Source organism: Metarhizium brunneum, chromosome 6, assembly GCF_013426205.1.
Source record: "Metarhizium brunneum chromosome 6, complete sequence".
Lineage (NCBI taxonomy): Eukaryota > Fungi > Ascomycota > Sordariomycetes > Hypocreales > Clavicipitaceae > Metarhizium > Metarhizium brunneum.
The window spans coordinates 502088-523934 of NC_089427.1; the positions used below are offsets into that span (position 1 = coordinate 502088).

The 21847-nt window shown below is 47.9% G+C and overlaps 8 protein-coding genes and 1 non-coding gene across 9 annotated transcripts; 4 read left to right on the forward strand and 5 right to left on the reverse strand.

The window, feature by feature from the left end:
• Nucleotides 1–1346: 1346 nt before the first annotated feature.
• G6M90_00g094990 (uncharacterized protein) lies at nt 1347–3235 on the forward strand (the record flags this gene model as incomplete). Its single annotated transcript, XM_014685374.1, has 4 exons — nt 1347–1563; nt 1628–2317; nt 2437–3125; nt 3191–3235. 4 exons carry the CDS (start codon nt 1347–1349, stop codon nt 3233–3235), a joined length of 1641 nt encoding a protein of 546 aa, XP_014540860.1.
• Nucleotides 3236–4168: 933 nt separating this feature from the next.
• TRYP_13 (Trypsin) lies at nt 4169–5143 on the reverse strand (the record flags this gene model as incomplete). The annotated part of the gene is made up of 3 exons (XM_066131490.1): nt 4169–4526; nt 4577–4776; nt 4892–5143. The coding sequence occupies 3 exons, from the start codon at nt 5141–5143 to the stop codon at nt 4169–4171; spliced, it is 810 nt and encodes a 269-aa protein (XP_065987631.1).
• A 1927-nt stretch (nt 5144–7070) lies between these two features.
• Nucleotides 7071–7415, reverse strand: G6M90_00g095010 (uncharacterized protein; the record flags this gene model as incomplete). The annotated part of the gene is made up of 1 exon (XM_014685375.1): nt 7071–7415. One exon carries the CDS (start codon nt 7413–7415, stop codon nt 7071–7073), a length of 345 nt encoding a protein of 114 aa, XP_014540861.1.
• A 905-nt stretch (nt 7416–8320) lies between these two features.
• On the forward strand, nt 8321–8799 carry scon-3_1 (E3 ubiquitin ligase complex SCF subunit scon-3; the record flags this gene model as incomplete). The annotated part of the gene is made up of 2 exons (XM_066131491.1): nt 8321–8467; nt 8560–8799. The coding sequence occupies 2 exons, from the start codon at nt 8321–8323 to the stop codon at nt 8797–8799; spliced, it is 387 nt and encodes a 128-aa protein (XP_065987607.1).
• An 860-nt stretch (nt 8800–9659) lies between these two features.
• On the forward strand, nt 9660–9775 carry G6M90_rRNA00000005. The gene has a single exon (XR_010715676.1). It is a non-coding gene; the product is annotated as a 5S ribosomal RNA (ribosomal RNA).
• Nucleotides 9776–12055: 2280 nt separating this feature from the next.
• Nucleotides 12056–12798, forward strand: G6M90_00g095030 (uncharacterized protein; the record flags this gene model as incomplete). The annotated part of the gene is made up of 6 exons (XM_066131492.1): nt 12056–12058; nt 12135–12149; nt 12222–12266; nt 12327–12362; nt 12446–12523; nt 12583–12798. 6 exons carry the CDS (start codon nt 12056–12058, stop codon nt 12796–12798), a joined length of 393 nt encoding a protein of 130 aa, XP_065987724.1.
• A 2497-nt stretch (nt 12799–15295) lies between these two features.
• G6M90_00g095040 (uncharacterized protein) lies at nt 15296–16043 on the reverse strand (the record flags this gene model as incomplete). Its single annotated transcript, XM_066131493.1, has 2 exons — nt 15296–15834; nt 15881–16043. 2 exons carry the CDS (start codon nt 16041–16043, stop codon nt 15296–15298), a joined length of 702 nt encoding a protein of 233 aa, XP_065987617.1.
• Nucleotides 16044–16864: 821 nt separating this feature from the next.
• Nucleotides 16865–17482, reverse strand: G6M90_00g095050 (uncharacterized protein; the record flags this gene model as incomplete). Its single annotated transcript, XM_014685376.1, has 1 exon — nt 16865–17482. One exon carries the CDS (start codon nt 17480–17482, stop codon nt 16865–16867), a length of 618 nt encoding a protein of 205 aa, XP_014540862.1.
• An 817-nt stretch (nt 17483–18299) lies between these two features.
• Nucleotides 18300–18911, reverse strand: G6M90_00g095060 (uncharacterized protein; the record flags this gene model as incomplete). The annotated part of the gene is made up of 1 exon (XM_014685377.1): nt 18300–18911. The coding sequence occupies one exon, from the start codon at nt 18909–18911 to the stop codon at nt 18300–18302; it is 612 nt and encodes a 203-aa protein (XP_014540863.1).
• Between the last annotated feature and the right edge of the window lie 2936 nt (nt 18912–21847).

Sequence of the window (21847 nt, forward strand, 5' to 3'; positions counted from 1 at the left end):
AGTGGTCTCAAAGGCATGAACTTCATCTCAAGTGAACCTTGAAGCAGCGAATGTTGTCCTATTGGCGAAATTACTGTGTTGTGTAATGTTACACGGTTAGGACCCAACAACGAAGCCCAACAAAGGGGCCGGGCTTCATCGAGAAAGGACCATATGGTTACACGGACTGAACGCGTGACCACGCAGGAGCCCTAACGGACTATGTGTACTAAGTACTCCGTTGGCCGTATGGTATACTGTATGGCACGACAGCTATTTCTGCGGTTAGTGTGCTGAATATTAGCAGAGGGTATCGGTATCAAACCAATCGATGAAGCGGAGGCCAAGGTTGAGATGAGAATGAGAGAAAAGGAGGGGCAGCATCAAAGCAGCGTGCGTGGTTGGCACGGCCTGATGCTACTTGACGTGTTGAAATGCAGGGGCCCTACATATAATTAAGAGTAGCCAAAGCCAACATGAATTGTTCTATCCGGAGGGGATCGTCACTGTGGAGCATGAGCGGGTTCGGGACGTTCCGTGCCGCCCTGGTGATGCAATATTAATAGCCGGGTTAAAATATCTCCGCACAACGTCGTAGTTATACACCTAAGAACTTGGTGCCCGCGCAGATTTGTATCTACCTAATATTGCAGTTAACTTAACGGCAGATTGGCCGTGTAATGCCCAACTGACCATCTCATTGAGCCTTCACAGCTGCCATTAGGTTGCTTCTCCCTGCAATCGAAGGCGTCCCGACCTGCCCTGTTTAGGACCGATGCAGCTCAGTTTTACAAAATCTCACACTTTGTATGTCTAGAGCTTCCGTTCTTTCTCTATGCCTGCAGCCTCACATCAGAAAGGGAGCACAACGACGAAGGTATGCGAGTGGTGACGAGTCTGATGACAGCCGACATGCGAGACCCTTGACATGTCGTCTTCCTCACCCCTCCCCCGCAATCTACGACATTTGGGCCGTTGGTTTGTTCGACGGTCTGATCGGCCAGCCTCGTTGCTTCTGATAACGGCTAGTATTCCACATCTGCTGTAACAGGTGCTCCGCTCCTAAGCGTCGTGCGGTAGTACATCTGCCATCTTCACGCAGCAGCACTCCATATTCCATTGTTGATGCCCAACCTTGGCCGATTTGGCAGGCTGCGTCTAAAAACACAGTCCCCTGTTCTCAGGTGTTCTTTGGCGGAGTTGGGTATTAATCACAAACGAATCGCTGAACCCAGCTGGCCTTTGTGCCCTTTTCACCTGGACTCTCTAGTATTGCAACGAGCATACTTTTCTCCCCGGGAGACGTGGAACTTTTATAATCAGGTTCTTTACTCTGCTAGTACCAATAAAGTCGACGCTTATCCACAATGTCAAACCCGTCCATCGAGGATTATACCATCGGCTGGATTTGTGCCTTGCAGGAAGAATATGATGCTGCGGCTCGAATGCTTGATGCCGAATTCGACGGCCCAGATACGGCTGAAGTCAACGACAACAACAGCTACGTGTATGGTCGTATCAGTGGGCATAATGTAATCTTGGGATGCCTGCCGGGCGGCCAGTATGGCACCAACTCGGCCGCCAGTGTGACTAGAGATATGGTCCCGCTCCTTCCCCAAGTTGAGGTTGGCGCTGATGGTTGGCATAGGAGGGGGCGCCCCTACCGCGGGAAAGGACATTCGACTGGGCGATGTTGTGGTGAGTCAGCCGCAGGGCAAATTGGGGGGTGTTGTGCAATATGATCTCGGGAAGCGCCTGCCGGGCGGGCGATTCGAACAGAGCGGGCAGCTTAATGGTCCTCCGCAGGTGGTGCTTGGGGTTCTCCCAGAGATGCGACGGCGTCACAACGATTCGAGGAAGCCTGACAGAATTGCCCAGCATGTCAAGCGGATGGACGAGGAGCCCGACTACCAACGCCCGGCTGACGATCGATTATACCGTGCCGACTACCCTCACCAGGGTGGAGAGGACTGTTCGAAGTGTGAGACGTGTGAGGTGGTGCAACGACCACCACGCTCGAGCAACCGCGTCGTCACCGTTCACTATGGCACTATTGCGTCCGCCAACTCGGTCATGAAGAATGCCAAAGACAGGGACGAATACGCCCAGGATCCAGCCCTGAATGTCCTGTGCTTTGAGATGGAGGCTGCTGGTTTGATGAACAGCTTTCCCTGCCTAGTGATTCGAGGAATTTGCGATTACTCGGATTCCCACAAAAATGATGAATGGCACAACTACGCAGCCCTCGCAGCGGCGGCATATGCACGAGAGCTTCTCTATATCCTTAAACCACAAAAGGTCTATGGAGCCCCATCATGGGCCGGCAAGATGGAGGAACGTGAGTAGCTATACTTGCTTAGGCTTGCAACTTTTCCCCGTTTAGCTTCCTAGCTTGGCCAGTCGTGTCTTGGTATGCTCTGCTGCCATGTGTATTAACTTGTACCCGACTGGCTATAGTCCTCGCCGGCATTCAAGGTCACGTCATGCACATGTCGAGAGGTGTTGATGACCTCATATGTCAGAATCGTGATCAGGCAGATGAAACGATTCTCAACTGGATCACAAAAATCGACCACGGCAGTTACCACAGCGACATTGCAAACAAGCGGCAACCAGGAACGGGCCAATGGATTTTGGAGTCTGGGAAATTCCAGACGTGGCTGAAAACCAGTAAGCAGACGCTTTTTTGTACGGGAGCCCCCGGGGCAGGAAAGACAATCCTCACATCCGTTGTGGTCGAGCATCTCACTACTCGCTCCCAGAGTGACAGGAATATTGGCGTTGCCTACCTCTACTGCAACTACAATCGACAAAATGAACAGCAACTGAACAGCCTCCTTGAATGCTTATTAAAGCAGCTGGCGGAACGCCGACGCTCTGTACCGGAATGCGTCAAGTCTCTCTACAACTGCCTGAGGGCCGAGCATATGCGGCCGTCTGTTGGCCAACTTTCAAGTGCTCTCGATGCGGTGGTCTCTTTGTATTCGAAAGTCTTCATCGTCATTAACGCACTTGATGAATGCAGAAACACTGATGGCTCCCGTGCAGAGCTGCTAGTGGAAACTGTCCGCGCCCTCCAGAAACCGTGTGGAGTAAACATCTTTGAGACCTTGGCTTTAGAAACATCAAGTGCATGGTATCAAATCGTGAGAGCATGCGTAGTTACGGCCCGAATACCGTTTTTATTATTCATAAATTGGCTTGAGAGTAGGTGGAAGCCAAGAATATTGTGCCGTGGAGATGTGGTGACTTTTGAGTTTTCCCAACTTTGTGACCTGGCAGAGGCTGTGTTCTTGTAGCAAAAGTCTCTCCCCTTGTAACCCAATCCTCGGAATGGTTTTTCCCCACTGTCTTTCTATATAGGCTGTAGGCAGCACTACCAATTTCTGGCAAGGTGTGCCTTGTGTTCGCTTGTGCGTTTGCTTCCGAAATAGATTACTCGTTTTACTTCACTCTGGCCCTACTACTATTTTTCACACACTTAGCAGAAGAAAATTTCCAGAAGAGGGTTTATTCATTTACGACAAAGAGTGATGTCTCGGTTACATGTCCAATTAACATCCATCTGTGAATAAACGTGTCGATAACGAGTGTGATATTTCCATAATGGGAGACTATCCCCTTTGACCCCTGGTCCCCAGTAGACTTATATGGAGCCTGGCCTGTCGCCGATACAGCAAGGATAGCCAAGACAGTAATGGTAAACCTGATATTGGCTACATGGTATTCGGTACTAAATAAACATGGGGATGATTGTGAGTCAAGTATTGATATTAACCTGTACAGGAACTATAAGGGAGAAACTGTTTCGCTGCGAATTCTGTGTCCTTGAATACGCCGGCAGTTGCCTTGGAACACGGCTGTGAAATCCGGACTCGAGGGGCGCTAGCTAAACCCCAATTATAGTTACACAACTATACAACCACGATATAAACAAGCAGTAGTGCCGCGTGTAACGGTCTAGCGAGTGTATTGATAACTGACTAGGTAATTCTAACAAATACCTAAAGCTAAAGAAGAGAGGAAACAACGACACAAGCGCTCGAGGTAATTCTACCGAATACCAAAAGCTAAAGAAGAGAAGAAAGAAGGAGAAAAGAGCTGGAGGAGCTCGCTGCTACTAATCTCGCTTGTTGGCCATTGGCAGCTTGTCGATGGAGGCAGGAGCGCAGCCGAGCCATTTTCGGGCCTACATATAGCCCGTTACACGGCGCGGATCAATCCCCGAGTCCCCAAGATTTTGGTTAATCCACGGGATAAAGCTGCTAACCCTAGTATAAAAGCCGCGGCCATATTGAGCACCAAGAGGAACAGACGACGTGACACCGATTAATTGTCTCGTTTCCTGGTCAATAAGAGGACCACCGCTATCCCCTCGGCCTGTATCCTTGCCCCGTTCACCAGCGCACACTCTTGTATCTAGATGGTTTTGAAATCCTTTACCTGCATCAATCTCCAAGTCAAAACACTCATCGGGAGCGTCAACAGGAAGAGTGACCCTGCGAAGTTTGTCGGATACAGTTCCAAGTAATTCTACCGTTGACCCCCTTGCCTATTAGTTAGCGTCTTGTCTGAGTATACCCTTCATGGCACTTACCAGCCTGCAGCTACTGCGGTAGAACCAATTACTGGGTTTAAGCCGCTCGCTGGTAGCTTTGCGTAGCCAATTGTCTGGCTCGCTTGAATCGGAGTTGATAATTTCAAGATAGCAATATCATTATGGTGCCCGTTAAGCACGTAATCCGGGTGCCTCAATCGGGATCCAACTTGTGCCACTACTCCTCCTGTGTCTTTATCCTGTATAATTATTAGCTCTTTATACGTATTGACGTTTTATTAGCCACATAAGTGATTAGACGCCATGATAGCTAACCGCGTAGCCTAATAAAATATATGAAGAGGATATATTTACCAGGCTCCCTGCTCTCACGCTGGTAATATCTTTGAGATTACAATGAGCAGCCGTAAGAACTGTTATGCTGTCTAGTAAAGTTCCTCCACATAATATCGAAGTATCGTCGCCATATTGTAAACGGACAATAAATGGAAAGTCGCCTTCCTTGGCCACTTCTCCGCCAATAATTCTTTTATTAGTAGTTGCCGCTGCTGCTGCTAAGACAGCAGAAAACGCGACAACTAGTGTAACAGCAGCCTTGGGTACCATTTTAAAGGAGATAGATTGCCAAAGATGGGCTTGTAGAATAAAAAGGAATAAGACAGCACGAGGTAGTATTTGCTGAAGATGTATAGAAATAAAACAAGCTATATGGGTAGCCTGGCGTATTTATCCTCGCGCGCCTACATGTGTATGAAGACTTTGAATTATATAATCCATTGTATGTGAATTGTCTTCATCTCGACTCATGTCCTGGTCGCGGAAAACGATTCCAGACAAGACGGCCCCGACGGCATCACAGCGTCATATGACTCGCGTCTAGATCATACGACGCAGAAAAGAATGCATGGCAAAGATCCTAGCAAGCGACCCTGACATTACGGGAATATTGATAAAAGCCGAGCACTTTGGGCTTTTACAAAGTAGCGCAGGTCCTCGGCACTGCCACGGTTTTTGTATGGTTTTACGTGCAATAAGCCCTGGAGTTTCGGATTTTCCAGCCTGGACTAGGCAGATAAACTTGCTTACATAAAGCTTCCAATGTCATCGAATAGGCTAGTCGCCTCGGCGAAATTTCAACATGTACAGGGCGTTGTGAAATCCAACAGAAGAATACACGGCTTCGACCCAGCTAACAAAGCCGAACAAAGGGGCATCAGGACGAAAAACCTCACGTTTACACAGAATAGATACCTGACTGGGAAGGGACCCCAAGTACACTTGTTTTTCCTATATATATACATAGTAGTTACTAGCCCCCTTTTTCTCTCTTGCAAAATCAAGGACCTTTGGCATTCTACAAGATTATCTCTAAATTAAGCTATTGCTTCAAGCCCTCTATCGAGCCCTTGTCACACAGGAGGTGTAGGGCGCTAGGCGCTTAACCATAGCGGGCCGGCATTGACCGGATGGTCGGATATTTTGGTCCCAATGCAACATGGCAACTACTCGTGCTGCGCCCCAACTTTTCGGGCCGCCCGTCAATCTATCATTAGTCCGGGAACACCAGACGGAGAGGGTGAAATGAAAACAGCGCTAAATGCAGAGTCGGCTATGGTAATAGTAGCTTATGCCGGTGCATCCTAGCAGGGTAGACTTTGTCTCCCTGCCCGATAAGAATGCATAGAAGATACAATCATCGATTTAACCTCAATAACGGACTTGAGCCCGGCATCAAGTGGGGCATCGTGAGATACATGCAAGCAAGATTACCAACGCATCGAGCTCTTGAGCAGTCTTCTTTGCTTGTTTTGTTTCTCTTTCTTTAGCGTTTAGGTACTTGTAGTAGTCGCCTAGCTAGTTGCCAATACACTCCGCTTGGACCGTTACAAAACATGTAACTTGGTTGAGGGCTACCGGTGGATTTATTGCAGCTCAGGACTAAATAGCATCGGATAAGACGGACTGATTAATTCAACAAGCAGAGTGGATGGAATTGTTGGATATTATTAATATCATATGTGCCAAAAATCCAAAGAGGTTTTGTTAGCGCGGTTAGCAAGTATTGTCTGCATGAAGCCGTCTGAAGATTATACGACCATCAGTAAATTGATCACGCCAGAATCATTACTCGTGCGCTACGATGTGACATGCATTTGGCCCCCTACTATTCTCATATCGCCATAGTACGAGCACGAGGAAGCATAAAAATTGATCCTTAATTTTGTCCTCGATCCTCGATACTCGGGCATTCGGGTCTTCGGCCTTTCGGGCCTTCGGGCAACTAGCATGGAGCGGCTAGCCCCTTGCGCCCTTCAGTTATTAATGCTGTGTCTCGCGGGACATGCCAGCAATAGGACTCTACTTCTGTTGGTGCTAGCTGACCGCCATTGCGCGCCCAACTCTCACCTTCCAAGACCGCAAAGGTAACAAGGGGCTCTGGTTGCCCAGGCACAACGTGCAAAAGAGAGGGTTGTTGGTAATATCTGAGAAATACAGCAAGTATATATTAAAGGCAGGAACGCATATAGACGCTTCAATAAATCAGTCTTCTTGAAGGTTGTCCAACGGCAATGGGACTCTCGCCTGAAAACGATCCAGGGTCTGATGCTTGATGCGCCATTTGATCGTAGTCACCTGTGTTATGAGTCTCCGCCAGAGGGTATGAAGCAGAACCGGAGCTGGCATCATTGCTTTCAAGAGCCTTCACGCCGTTGAACTTTTGAATGCGGGCCAGGCCCTTGTTAACAATACCCTTGACAGACTTGACTGAGGAGACGTGCTTCAGTGGAAGGACGGTGTTGTTTTCCACAGGTTCAATCGGTGATGCCAACACAGCAACAGCGGCGGCCGCAACGCCAATGGGGTTGATGAAACGCATGGTGTGTAGATGATGGATGCTGAGCAGAGAAGAATAGATTACTGGGACATGTTAATTAAGCAAGCAGCCTTGGTACCAGGAGCGAATGGCTGCGTTTTATACGTCAAGTCGACAATGCCAAGCCCTTTGCCTGCGGAAATTTTGTAAACATACGAGGCCGAGCTCGTCAAGTTGAACTCCAATTACACAACACGACAAATGGCAAATCACTCAATATCTCAATGGGCGCCATGCACGCCTACGCACGGCCAATATGTTCATAATGTCATTTGTCGGCTAATAGGTGCCGGTAGCGCTTGTACATCATGAGCGGCAATGACACATTGATGCCAAATAGGAGTTATCAGGGCCTGTAGCTGCTGCAGATAACGCCAGTATAGATCCGTATTCCATCATTGTAAGAGTGCCGCTAGTATTAACAGAGTTCTAAATGCCATGCGGATATTACAAGGATGTATTCGTTTCCCAGCATCATCGATCACATGAGGAGATCTGGTGTTCCGTCAGCCTAAGGTACCTAATAAAGCAACCGATCGAAACCTAGGTAGTACTTGGCCACTGCGTGCACCTTGCCCTATATTATTACTTTCTTAGCTAATAAATTGCCGTTCAATACCTGGAACACACTACACAGATATACGGATCCCTACATATATATTATGGATTTTTAGTAATACCAGAGTTTAAACTATATATACCTTGTACTCCCTGTTTAGCTAACCGCTAACAGCCTAGATAAAAAACTTGCCTATTTTTAAGGGATATATAAGATATTTATATTTAGTCTGAGCTAGAGTCTAGTTCTAGTATAGCTTTAAGTCCTCCGAATAAGAGGCTGCTGAAGCTCAACTCCCTTATGTGTGCACTACCTTGACTTCGTTATCGTCCCCACATCATTTGCTAAAATGAATTCCAGGCTAAAGGCACCATCAATCCTTCGGAAGGTCTTTCAGTGGTGCAAGCGGCACAGGGACACACGCACCACCACCCGGAGAATGTGGGATCAGAAGTACATGCAGGTTAACAGGGCCCATGTTATGGAAATCACACAGGTACGTGTTTATATCTGATCTACTTCGCGTATTTCCATCCTTGACCTTTTTGTTCCTTTTCATTTCATGGGTAACTAGACTAAACGCCGTAGGCCGCGTGGTACCTTGGCATTGACCGACTTTGGCGGCTTGGCTGCAAGATTGTGGCTTTGGAAATGAGAGATAAATCTGCGGAAGAGAAGATTCGTGAGTATTTGAATGCCACCAATAATTTCACCCTCGAGCTGAAAGCAGAAATCTGCTTGCAGTATGTGTGGCCGACAGACGGGCGCGACAGCGTCATGAAGATGCTTACTTGGGCATTCAACCAACCATCGTTGTTCCAAATGTAGAAAGCGGCGGATTAGATCAAATGTTGTATAGACCAACCCTACGCCTATATTGACTGCTAGATTTGCCTTTACTAGCTTGATCTTTTGCCCCGTGGCCTTTTGGCCTTTTTGATGGACAAGTAGGATACATGCTCGGCTTCCTCGCCTTGAAAGTGGCTTGATAAACAATTGGGTATCCTGTTTGCAACAGTTTTATTTCTCGGATAAAACGACCTTGGTGTTCTCGCTCTCGAAATAATAGGCAGGAGAAGCGGTCCCCAACTGTGACAAGGGCTCGGAAAGAGGGCTTGGAGCAATAGCTCAATTCAACTAATAACAGTCTTTGGTATCAAAGGTCCTTAGTTTTCCTCAAGGCCTTGAGGGACCAAAGCCGTCTATTTATACAAGAAGTCGGTGAGGACCTTCTGCCCTAGGTCTCGTGACCGTAGCCCTTGTGTAACCAGCCATTTCCGTGTAACACCAACTGCCCGAGCTGAGAGCTAGAAGCCTTACAGTGACCCGATATTACCAACGCAAAGGAATTCTTAATCCTGAAACTAGTCAAGATAGCTGCTGGTTATTATATAACTGCTGTGCAAAAATACCGGGAGGGCTATATCTCTTCATCAAATCGAAAGAAATTCTTAGGTATTCTGAACAGAACGGGTTACGCCACCAAAAGTGGAGGCCCCTACAAATGCAAATGGTAATGTACGGTATGCCATGTTACGGACCGCACCTTATGCAGGCGAGCCCTGGCAAACACCGTCTACTTATTTAATCTAAAAAAAACACTTGCTAGTATATAACTCCCTAAGGCATTGTGAAAAGGCTTTCCGGGAAAAAAAGAACTAACGGGATTCGTCCAGTAAGGCAAAAAAAACATACAACACCGGGTATTCGCTGGTCGTCACCGACCCAACTACTAATCCGGCGCTCGCCAGATTATCGTGCGAGATCAGACGGGATCGTGAGTTTTACTGGCGGCTGTGGTCGTATGTGCCTGCTGGTCAATTAACTTCACTTATACCTCTAGTTTACATACTCTCGCCCTGATGAAGGCCTGGTGTCGTGATACATATTGGCAAGGGGATGAGATGGATAGAGATAAGTGGTAGAAACTCGCGCTGCGTAAAAAGTTGGACCCGCGATTTTACTAGGCTGGCGACAAACTGCCTTGGAGATAATCTGTGAGCGGTACGTTTGTTGGTTGGAGATGCTCAGCAAATTGCTTGGGGAGCTAATAAATCCAAGGACAGCAGAGGGATGGTGATGCGCGGCTCGGGCTTCCGAACGGATCAATTGATGGCATCCGAGCTAGTGAACAGCGTGGCAAGATTGTCCTCTTTAGCCTGTCATTTCAGGGCTTTTTCCCTACTGCAGAAGTGATCCCCTAGCCCCGGACCTCGCGGACGTACATATCTAACAATAACGAGTTTGAAGCCATGGCGCAGAAATAGTACCTGGCGATCAAGGTTGAATGCCCACGACAAGACATCATCTTGGGTCTCGAGGAGCTGTCTGTTCTATCAGTTACCTTGTTAACTCGTTGAAGAGGACTTGCCTTTTCGCCCACCAGCATAACAAAACCTACCCCTCGCCATGACAAATGAGTCCTATTGACCCCTTGTAAATGGGGCAAAACCTTGTTTCTCTTTCTCTTCTACTTAGCTGCATTGCGTATGATGCATAATCGGCAGCAAAATGACCTATTGCTAGCATAGCCGTGCCAGGACAAATAGCCTCGTACCGTTATGCGCAATCCTTGTTTACATGAATTACTTATTTAGCATTGAATTACTTATTTAGCATTGAATTACTTATTTAGCATTGAATTACTTATTTAGCATTGAATTACTTATTTTGCATTGAGTTGGCCCCCCACCTACTCTACACTGTCTATTTCCACATTGCTAAGGTTGAGTCAAGTCTGACTGCCGCCTGGTGCAGTTGCATGACTTCTGTACCTGCAATCTTATACCGTCCAGTCTAGAATACGAGGGGAAGGCCCACATTGCTTTGGACAAGACGCCAGAAAACCCTGATCAGAAAAGCTAAAGGCTGACTCAATGCTATGGTACATCAGGTTGTGAGACATAATGCTGCCCCCATTTACTCTATTTGTGACAGGGCTTGACTCTTACACGGGCCTGATTTTTACCACTTCTCATTGGTTATAAATTTTTCTTCTAGCTCCATGTCACTTTGTACACTGCTCCTCGACCTGAAGTACCAGGCCTTTACTTGTATTGTTTGACCTACTGCAGGCACCCAATCTGCTAGTTAATCCAGCGGCTTATAGCAAGGACGATTATCGTGGGACTAAGAGGTAATTAGAACTAGACGAGAATAATAAAGGAAAATACAAGTTATATTATAAATTATTAGGCAATAAAATAAGTATAGTATAATCTATTTACATTATATTACAATTACCTCGTTCTGACAACTATCGTAAAATAATAATATAGATCGCGGGCTTCCGAAAAAGTAGACTTACGCTCGAAAGAGTGCGCGAAAAGCCTGTAATAGAAGATATAAGGCGGTTTATAAGGGCTGTCAGGGAAGCTAGTTACTCCGCTTTTGCAAGGAAGTACCTACGGGTCAAGAATTTTTGGGCGAATCAGAAACAGTAAAAGCCAAGCCCGTGTAAGAGTCAGGCCCGAGTAGCCAAAATGTCAGGCCCGTGGAGTAATAACGAGTCAGTCTTGTATCAATACATGTATTTACATTAAATTTATAATTACGTTAATGCCTCAATATTACCTTAAACTGATTATATAAGCTGTATATAGTCGGGGAAACTTTGTGATATATAAAGGCTTGGGGTCTCAAGTAAGCAATATACTAACTTCTACATTAAGACAAGGCACCTTTCTCACTTAATTATTTATTAAACAAATATTCTATTTACTTAGAGAAACTTCTAGAGACAATGAAGTACGCGCAATTTATATTTGTGACTTTCGCTAGTCTGGCTCTGGCGCGAAAAAGGCCTTGGGATCTAGCCGAACAGGAGGCTACAGTCCGTAAATCCTGCTGTTCAATAAACAAGTATATCAAGTTTATTTTAGCAGAAACCTAATTAAACGACTATAGACGCAACAAGAGATCTCAGCTGCATTCAAGTATTGGCAGATTGAATGTCAGGAACGAGAAGTATATAGATCCCAAATCCCCCTTACTAGCCCCCTTCTTTTCTTTTAAATAAGACTTCCTATAACTAATACTCTAATTAAAATAGAGTAAAATTATCTGTAAAGGTGATTTTACAAGCATGGTAAGTCTTCTCTCTAGATTGCCACTTGTACTATACCTACTATTATTCGTGCGTTAATTTAATATTTGGGTTATAGAAGGGGTTCCGAGACGTAAGATATTTCGTATCAACTACGTAGCCGTCTTATAAGAGACATTCGACTAATTAGACTATCCTAACATAGCTGACGATCGATGGCCTTACTCCTCTCTGCCAGGAAAAGGGCGGCGTAAGTACAAGAACGCACATACTTGCGTAGAGTTGCTAATAAGATGTATAATAACCTCAGTGCGGAGATTGCCGGGTGGAGGATGCGGCCTTGTCTGTAAGTCCTACCTTCTTCTCTTTCTTCTCCTCCCCCCTCTTAAAAAAACCGCACTAGTTCTCTAATGCGTCTATCGAGCATAGTACGACATTACCTGCGAAATTGCAGCACAAAACAACGCGTCTGCCCGCCCACAGGAGACTCCTAAGCCCCAAGAGACGGTAAGAAATAAAAAATATTACTTTTACATATACAGTATACTAACTAGAAAAACCTCCAGAAGCCCCAGTCCACTCCTCAGGTTTCGCCTGAAGAGGCACGGGTGGAGAAAATGATCTGCAGCCAGTTTAAGCTGCCAGAGGACGAGTGCCATCCCGTTATAACGCAGTGCATCTTTGAGCAAAAGGAGAAGCCTGACAACTTTAATTCGCAAAAAGACTTTTGGAAGGCTGTTTACACGTGTGCTTCTAAGGTTTTGAAACTTAAGGGGCAATGAGCAACAGCTTCCCACAAATGCCCGGATGAGCAACTAGCTTCTCTATTGCAAAGAGACCCTGCTTGCGTCCAAACATTGAGGATTGCTGCAAACATGTGCGCCTTTATTTCTATGCTTGAGGACCGGGGCATGGGGTTACTTGTGTGACGGGCTGGGCCTGATGTGGCTCGGCTTGCACTCTGGCCTTTGGCCCATCTAAAAGCGAGATTAACCGCGTGTTGAGCTCTCTTTTTGCTTGCTCCCTTTCTCTTTATTCTCTTGCTAGTTTTTAGATACTCGTGGTCGCCTAACTAGTTGTCAATACACTCAGCTAGGACCGTTGCGTCATCTACACGCTCGTTTCTAGCACTTGCCATTCATTGGTTGCGTTCAATTGATACGATGCTGTGCAGGTGCACCATTGGATATCAAAGGCGGATTTCGGGACCGGGTTGGACCGCTGTCGCCCCGTGGCGAGACATTCGCATCGTGATTGTATAGATGCTTTGAATGCGCCCGCACCACAGGTCTGCCAGCAAACACAAACGCTCGGTGGCATCCCAAGTAGTGGCGAGACCAGGCGCAGAATGTCTGGTCCGATCTGGCGATTCTGGTTCGCTCTCCGTTCCTTCGTCTTGCCCTTGCTTGTCCGACTCCCCGCCGTCGCCTTGCTGTTTCCAGGATTGCCGACGGTGTCCAACTCTACATCGTGGCACCCTCGGAAATCCGAACAAGAGGCTGCTGAAGCTACAGGTGACTGGCAGGCCTTGGTGAATGCCAGGGCACAGCCCATGCCATCCGGTTTTTAGCAGTGCATTGGTTTAACCGGGTTGCTTGAAGCTGGTGAAGCGGGTAGTCGTGTATATCTCTCATAATGGACCTAACTTACCATTGTCTAGGTCGGGATCAGCGCCAGCAATCGGAATTTTGTTGGGCGCCTAGGTTTACGAGGTTAGTGCTTCCATGTTTCATCTCCTTCCAGGAAAGTCCTGATCATTTCCGGTCCAGGCACTTACAAAATGCTAGCAAACTGGTCTAGTATAGAATATGGATTTGGCACTGGTATGGAGAGTACTCCAGAGAGTGAGCTCAGCGGCATGGTACCAGTTGACAGCAACTTGACTCACTAGTTCCGCGGGTAGGGTCCATCGTGGTTGCTTCCAAGCTTAGTACTGAGATCCTGCCAGGCTTTCCCGGCAAGATCAGTGGCGAAATAATCTTTTGCAACCATGATAATATACTTGTTTCTGGATTTAATTCTAGCTGTGTAATCTCCACCTCTCGCGATCTTGTTATAAGGAGCAAACTCTAACCTCGCCGGAGCCACATGGCGCCACGAGCATTCAGTACAATACTCTGATCGACCTCATCTTGTCTAGTGCCCTTGGGATATCCCGCCGTCGGATAAAGCTTGAACAAATCTTTTCCGTCTAGCTAACACGGCGCCGCCAGCCTAAGAGGAAGCCATGATGGCGAAAATGGCATCATCTCATACAACATCAACAAAGTCGCTGCCCTCTGGGCACTCTGTCCATTTCAGAGCTTCACCCTTACTTTTGCATCATTTTGAAAATGCCGCGTTTCCCACGCCTTCCAAGAGTACTTGCGACGAGCCCTGCCCGAGCACCATCTTACCAAAGCCGCAGATCAGGCCGAATAGTTGCGCTCAAACAACTTGGCCTGCTCGTCAAGTTTGCAAGCGAGTTGGCATTGCGGACAGCGCCTCTGGGCATTACGGCACGCTTTAGCCAGCATTCCAGTCCCTACAATATATGGCTGGACTCGGGATGGCAATTTGACCTACCTGTTCATGGAGCTCGTATCCGGCACCACACTGGAGGGCATGAGGTTCTGCCATGCGCTGGTCCTTTCACAAGCGTGAAGGAGCTTCACGCCCGGCTTTCCGCAGTTCTGACAAGAGGGTAGAGTCAGCACTGGCCGGGTGTCGACCCTGCTGATATACCTGATCCGTACTGACAGGACGTACCGGACGACGCCGACGTCGTCTTCACACACTCCGACCTTTATCCTAGCAATATTATTCCATCCTGGGAAAAGCTCCATCGTATCGTCTCGGTAATAGACTGGCAGCAATCGGGATGGTAGCCAGATTATTGGGAATCTTGCAAAGCAAATATACAGTTGAGCTCGGTTCAGAGCGGTTGAAGGACTATGTATCGCGGTTTCTGGAGCAGCCAGAATGTGTGGAAACCTTGGAGCTATATGACCAAGCGTAATGTTTCTGATAAATCTCCGACTTTTATTTATATTGTGGAGGAGTAAGAGACGGGTTCTTATTGCATTGAGGGCAGCTCACAAGAAACCAGCCTATATACGCTCGTTGATGCTGATTTGCAAGCTCAATAAGGACATTGAAGTCGTGGCCAGACCGGCCATCAGAGCCACTTTGTAGATCTAACAGCGCACCAACAATGCTGCAAAGGTCCACTACCGTCGGACACGGCCTGTCCTCTCTCAACCCGAGCACGCCGACAAACATGTACTGGAAGGTTCAGTGTCATTCTGCCTCGTCTGAGTTTGTGAGCCGAAACCATGGCGGGCTGCGGCCGTCTGTATCTGACATGGAGATTTCCGAATCTAGCAAGGACTTGGCTAAAGAAGCATTATCTGCTCGTGTTGTTGAAAGGGTTGGGTGAGCACTGCGCACACGCCTCGCGCCGCCGTCAGAATCTACAGAAGAGACGCCATGCTTTGCAACCTCAGCTTGATTGCCCATATCGTGTGGGAGATACTGAAGCCATTCCCGAGCCTGAGATGCAGTCCACCGGTCCCCAGGACTCAATACCAACAACCCGGTAAGCAACTCCCGAAACTTGGCCGGGGTCAGGTTTAAGCGAGGTATAATATACCCAGTTACCCACATGTTGTGTTGCGCGGCGCCAGGTGGCCCAGTCATGGGGAAATCGTTCAGAATAGAATCCCAGTCGGTAACTAATTCAAGTGCCATCACCCCGTGTGCAAGCCCGGTGCACTTCCGCCCAAAGTTCCGGCGCCATGTAGACAAATGAACCTGCGTAGGTTTGCATATTTCCGACTCTGTCAAGTTTAGACATGCCAAAATCGGCTATTTTTACGACTAAACCTCCTTCGTATTCATCTATGAGAATATTCTCTGGTTTGAGATCGCGGCGCGCGAATGTATTATCGTGTATGAAGGACAGTCCGTTGCTGACTTGTTCCAGTACAACTTGTTTCTCGTTGTCTTTGAGGGAAAAGGAACGAAGATCACGCGGTATCCACTCCATGATCAAGTACGGGGGTTCGTTAAGTGTCCTCTCTGGAAGAATCTCAACGGCCTGCACAATATTGGTCTGCGGAAGTTACTATCCAGTACTGACAAAACCAGGACCAATGACTTAACCTACATGTCTTAGCTTCATGAGCCTGCGGAACTCGCTCACTAGCAGTTCCCAACTCCTTCTAGTGGTTGCGATTGAATCGGACTGCCTAAAATGAGGAATCTCCGCGGCAAAAACACTTTTGGACTTAAGCTCCTCCACCTTTATAACGGATGCAAAACTGCCACTGGAAGCGTAAAATCTTCTGCTCGTTTATACATCCTGCCTCCCATGCCTAGTCTATATCTGGGATTTCAGCCATGGGATACCGCTCGGGCGACTTTGGTACAGCACGCATGTAGTTATGATGCAACCTCTTGGCACTTCCTTTGAATCGTTTCATTTCCTCTGGAGACAATTTGGAGCGCCAAGCCAGTATGATAAGATGTCCAATATCGATTCTCTTTGGCCCAGCAATGTCTGTGTGTTCTCCAGTACCCAGTTCTACAAGGCGGCTCCCATGCCAAACTCTGACAGAGTTTCTCGCAGCTCAACGTGGGTGGAGAGGTTGAGCCCAATTTTGATGAGTGAAATGAGGGATGCCGGGAAGGAAATTGGGGTATAAGTCGTCCGGTACGACACGACGAAATGTTAAATCAGAATACTTTTGCTATCTGTTGAATGGTGAGTATAATGTTATCGTGAATGATCAGAGGTGGGAATTGCGCGACGTGATGCACGGCGCGAAGCCCGGCGTGGGTATTGGTTGGCCTTGCTCCCGACTGTCCCTAACATTCTTTTGGCATAACAGAAGGCATCGTTTCCCGAGAATGGAGAAATTCTTGAGTTGCAGTTTTACCTCCATCGTCGCTTTCACTCTGAGCAGGGCTCAGGATGGCCCCAAGGTCGCTTCTCCATTTCTCTCGCGTCTCAAACTCGCGGCGAGCTGACTCACGCTTGAAATGCTCGGCTTCCTTTTCCCAGTACTGCTCGTCAGTGATTGTGTCTCTTTGTCGGCGAAACTGCTGCGAGCTCTGTCCCTGCTCTTCCGAGAGACGCCTGAGCTCCGTACTCATGCTCCTAAAGTCGGTCACTCCATCAGTAGTATGCCTCTTGCGCGATTTGGCGAGCAACGCAGTCAATAAGCAATGGGCGGCGGAATCAGCGTCCTTTTGCCAGTATTTGGAATCGGCGATGCCTAGGCGAATTCTATCAATCTCGTCGTCTTCATATTTTGCGTGCAGCAATTCGCATTCCAACTTGTACGAATGCTTCGCGTCCGTTTGGAAGATTGCTTCTGGTGTTGTCTCCCGGTCGACTGCCCGTTGCCTGGCTTGTTCGCATTCCAACTTGCTGATAATGCCATTTACGTCACCAAACGGTACATTGTATGGAGGAGTACTCATTTTTTTTGCTTTCTGATCCGCAGAGCTGTGCACTATGAAAGGATACTCTGATACAATGAGGTGATGTTTCGATGGCAAATTTAGTCCTTGTTACAAGGAAGGAATGATATCCCGAGGACCTTGAGGTGAGATGCAGCTTATCACGTTGTCGAAATGTGGCTGTGGCTGTACACCAGCCACAACACCACCAGCCATCAAAAAAGGAGCACACAAAAGTATCGCGGCCACGCCCATTTTTTGGTGCAACAAGACACCGTTCAACATCCCCATTCCACCTTCAGGACAAAGCCACAGTTGCCCAGTCTCAATCCGCGTATATCGCACCGCACATGCAATTTTCAACATGGCCGTGAACAAGCTCCTGAATAGAGAAGCTGTACGGAGTACATACCCTCGAGCGCGGCGTTAGCCCCTTGCGTCAAGTTTCCATCCGTCGTCTTGATTCGTGCGGGCAGGCATCTCCATGAAACTCCCTATACAAGAATGCCAGCGATTCGTCTATCACAGCTTGTCATAATACCGTCTCCGTAAATGCTTGAGGGATGTATTTGTACCAGCTCTTTGCAAGATCATCTGCCTGTCCAGCGCCGAAGAGCGTCAGGTCGTCACCATTGTCGAGGACTAGGACCTATTGCAGTTTGGTCTTGATAGCATCGCGAGACCACCAGATTGTATAATTGTGCGCCATGTTGACTACAAGTCTCGTTCTTCATTCAACACGCTACGATATAATACATCCTTTAAATACGCCTCCCCGCCGCCCGTAAGTTCAGTCCGGAGACTAATGAAAGTGTAGCCAAAAACAGACATATATTTCTCAGCGCTTAGAGCTGCCGTTTGCAAGCCGATCGATCAAGAGACCGCCAACAGCGCTCTCCGCAATGCGTCGTCCTTTCTTCCCGTCTTCCCCATTGCTCACAAGAGCATCCACTGCAGCCGCTCCGGCCGCCGCTGTAATAGCACGTCTGGACTGGTCCCGGCTGTGGCGAGACTTGATAGCCTCCGCCAAACCCGCTGCCAGGGCCGCCGTTGCAGCCTCTTTGACGCGGTTTTCGCTGTGGGATCGCGCCCCCGGCTGTCGACGGTGGTGGGAATGGTCTCTTCTCCCGCCGACGTATCTCTCCTCGCTGTGCAATGATCGCCCTCGCCGTGGGTGATGGCCGTCATGACGATAGTAGTCTGCTTCTCTGTGGCCATTGCCGGGTGCGTAATCGTGATGGCGTCGCGTTCGTCGGTCGGAGTAGGCTTCATACTCGTAGGGCTCTGCCTGACGCCTGGATGCATGGCTAGCAAATGCCGATTTGGCCATCTCTTTGGCGTCGTGGGACTGCCCGTGGACGACTTGGTTTAACCTACTTGGCGACCGAGATGGTCTGTAATCCTCGTCATTGTAGTATTCTGCGTATGTATTCCCGTGGCGGTTTGGCATGTTGTTGTAACTGGGTCCAACGGCGCGTTTGTCACCTTAATGTTGATGTTTGAAACAGACTAGAAGCATAAGGGGGAATTTGAAAATAGACGTTGAAAATACTGGGAGGCGCCACAATTCTTTAATAGCACGCTGCTTGCTTGCTGACTCGCTGTCTTGTTTGTCTTGAGTCTCGACGTCACATTGCAACCCTACAGCCTGTTTCATGCAGAGCTCCCAATATGTACTCGGTACATCACGGAGAAATCTGACATGTCACCTTGATTACAAAATACAACTGCCGGCCGAAACGGGCCGTTGCGCGAGGCAACTACTTGACTGGCTTTCAGCCAATATCAGACGTCGATTCAGCGGCATGACGCATCTGTTACATCACTTTGTCATCATGTTGCGGCCACACATCCCCCACGAGGCGGAGGTTGTTGCCACGCTTACGGGAGCTTCTGGTGTCAAAAGTGAAACATGCTGCTAGACATGAGTGCGTCACACTTGCTGTTCGTTGTTGCCTCATGATGGTTGCGCAAGTCGGCTGAAAACAGCGCCCGAGGTTATACCATCGTACTGATGCACCTTACATGTCCAAGACCATCTTACTCAAATCCTTTCTGAGAAAAGTTACGTTAATTAAGTACTATCATTTTCTTGATCAACTTGTAATAAACCGTGCCTTGGGTAGAGTGTGTATCTTTTCCACCTGAGTATTCTTTCCAGGCAACTTGAAGAGTCTTCTCTTGAAACGCGGCGCCACGCTGTATGCCACAAGACCTCCTGGCCGTATCATGTCTCCCATAACTAAATCCACCGGCTTATCAAGATTCAGTGCAGTTTAAGTAACAACTTGGCCGCCTCAGTTTGAGTAATGGCATACATGTATGCCGTAGTGCAGACTACAGCCCCGGACTCTGTCCCAGTACTCTTGCCGGGTGGCACGTACGGGTCGCTGAAAAGGAGCTGGCGTCTCTGTCATCTACGCTGTCATGAGATTGACCTAGGCTAAGTAAGCTCCAGTGGCCACTTGGTCAGATATTCTCTCCCGCCTCCAGGCTCAACCCAGGAGAGGAAGGATTGTGTGATTTGGTGAAGTTTCTCTCTGTCAAAAATTGCCTCAAGTGTCTGTTTAGGTCGGGAATCATTTTGCGAATATTAATATCCGAGGTGTTATCGGTTTGGGCAAGTGTATAATTGTGACAACGGCTCAGTGAGGGCTTGGAGTAATAACTAGATTCATCTAATAAAAGTCTTTGGTATTAAAGGCGTTATATTGACATACGTGACAAACTTTTGGCAACACCCATTGCGAGCTCCTCCCGTGCATGTAAAGCTTCATCCTCGTGGGCCAAAGACGCCTCTCGAATTTGTTCGGCAATTCGCTTCCATGAAAGACCAATTCACAGAAGCGATATTATCCGACCTCGGTGCTACTCTAGTATATAGCAACGTAGATATACACTCTTCCTCCACTTTTCTCGGCGGACAATTGTGACAAGGGCTTTTATATAAGGGCTTGGAATACGGTTGTATTCCGCTAATAATTCGCTCTAATATGAAAGGTCTCTAGTTTCCTCAAGGCCTCTGGGGGCAGCTGGGCCGTATTCGTGTAAAGCAGCGGTGAGCAAGCGAGCCTGGAAGCCCATGGCCTCAAATAGGTCTCGAACTCTTGTGTAATTATCGTCAGGTTCAAGGGACAGCCGTGCCTGCAATGCTACGTGACCTCCGTGTAACAATAGTGTGCTAGATGAGCTGATGAGCTGCTTGACATGAACTTGGTGACCGGCTATGATAATGGTATATTGTCGTGTTTAACTACCTACGAGTCATTGGCACATTCTTGTGCAGGGATAGAAAATTATCAGCAGTCTCTTTAGTTGATATCTTCTGTAGTCGGTAATGTCTCAGCGCACATCCCGTACTGTCATGCTGTAAGGATAGTAGTTATGTCTCAACCCACATCCCGTACCATCACGCTACAATAATAGTAGTGAGCTCCGAGTTCTGCTGTGTACGCAGTGGATGTGCCTGATAGTCACAGGTATTTGTTCGAGTTGCCATTCCACAGGTCGTAGGTGGGCTTCCACGTCCACCGCCGCGCTTGGCACATTATGCAATCGAAAGCAGCAACAGTGCGATGAGACGCGCATGGCGTGTCGTTGCTGAGTCGGAATGCCCGTTTCGGTCTATTATTTGTCATGGTTACCACAGCAAAACGTACGACTTGAAGGCTACCCATAATGGAGTCATTTGCAAGCAATAAGCGGAGATTGCATAAAAATACACCCGCCGATCCTTGGACTTATCCTATGCTCTTCTTTACCGAATATTGTAATGAGAATCAAAGCCGATGATTTTGTTCTTCATGGCATCGCTGAATTCAAATAGGCAGCCGCCTCATGTGGGAGTGTCCGCCAGCCATGACTACAGCTTTTTGCGCACTCTGCTAGCATGATTCCAACGCGTAGCTTCTATGTCTAGGATCGGCAAGGTTTCCATTCAGACTCGGCCAACTAGATTATATTTCGTTGTTCTAGGTATTATATAGGCCTGTGTATACATGACAGACCGCAGCAGGCCAGGGCACTCGCGATCCTAGCCCCCAAGTACCAAAACTGTCAAACATCTTCCTAGACTTGAGCTTGTCTCTAATTGCAACTCATCCGGGTATTCTAATCATCCCATAGTTATTTCCTAGCCGATGTTTTATGCTGGGTTCAGGGAATACCCTGCAAGCATAGGTGTTGGCGTTATGTCATTGTGCCCGTCTCAGCCAAGAAAGGCTTACTCGCGCAACGAGCATGGGACGGGGCCGACGACCCTTTTACAGTGGAGCCGTAGAGAACCGAATAATATTAATCTATGCTTATTAAACGGGGACTTACTATACATGCCAATTCCGGCCAACTACCGAGCCGGCTCAATGCGCTGACAATCAGGCGCGGGTG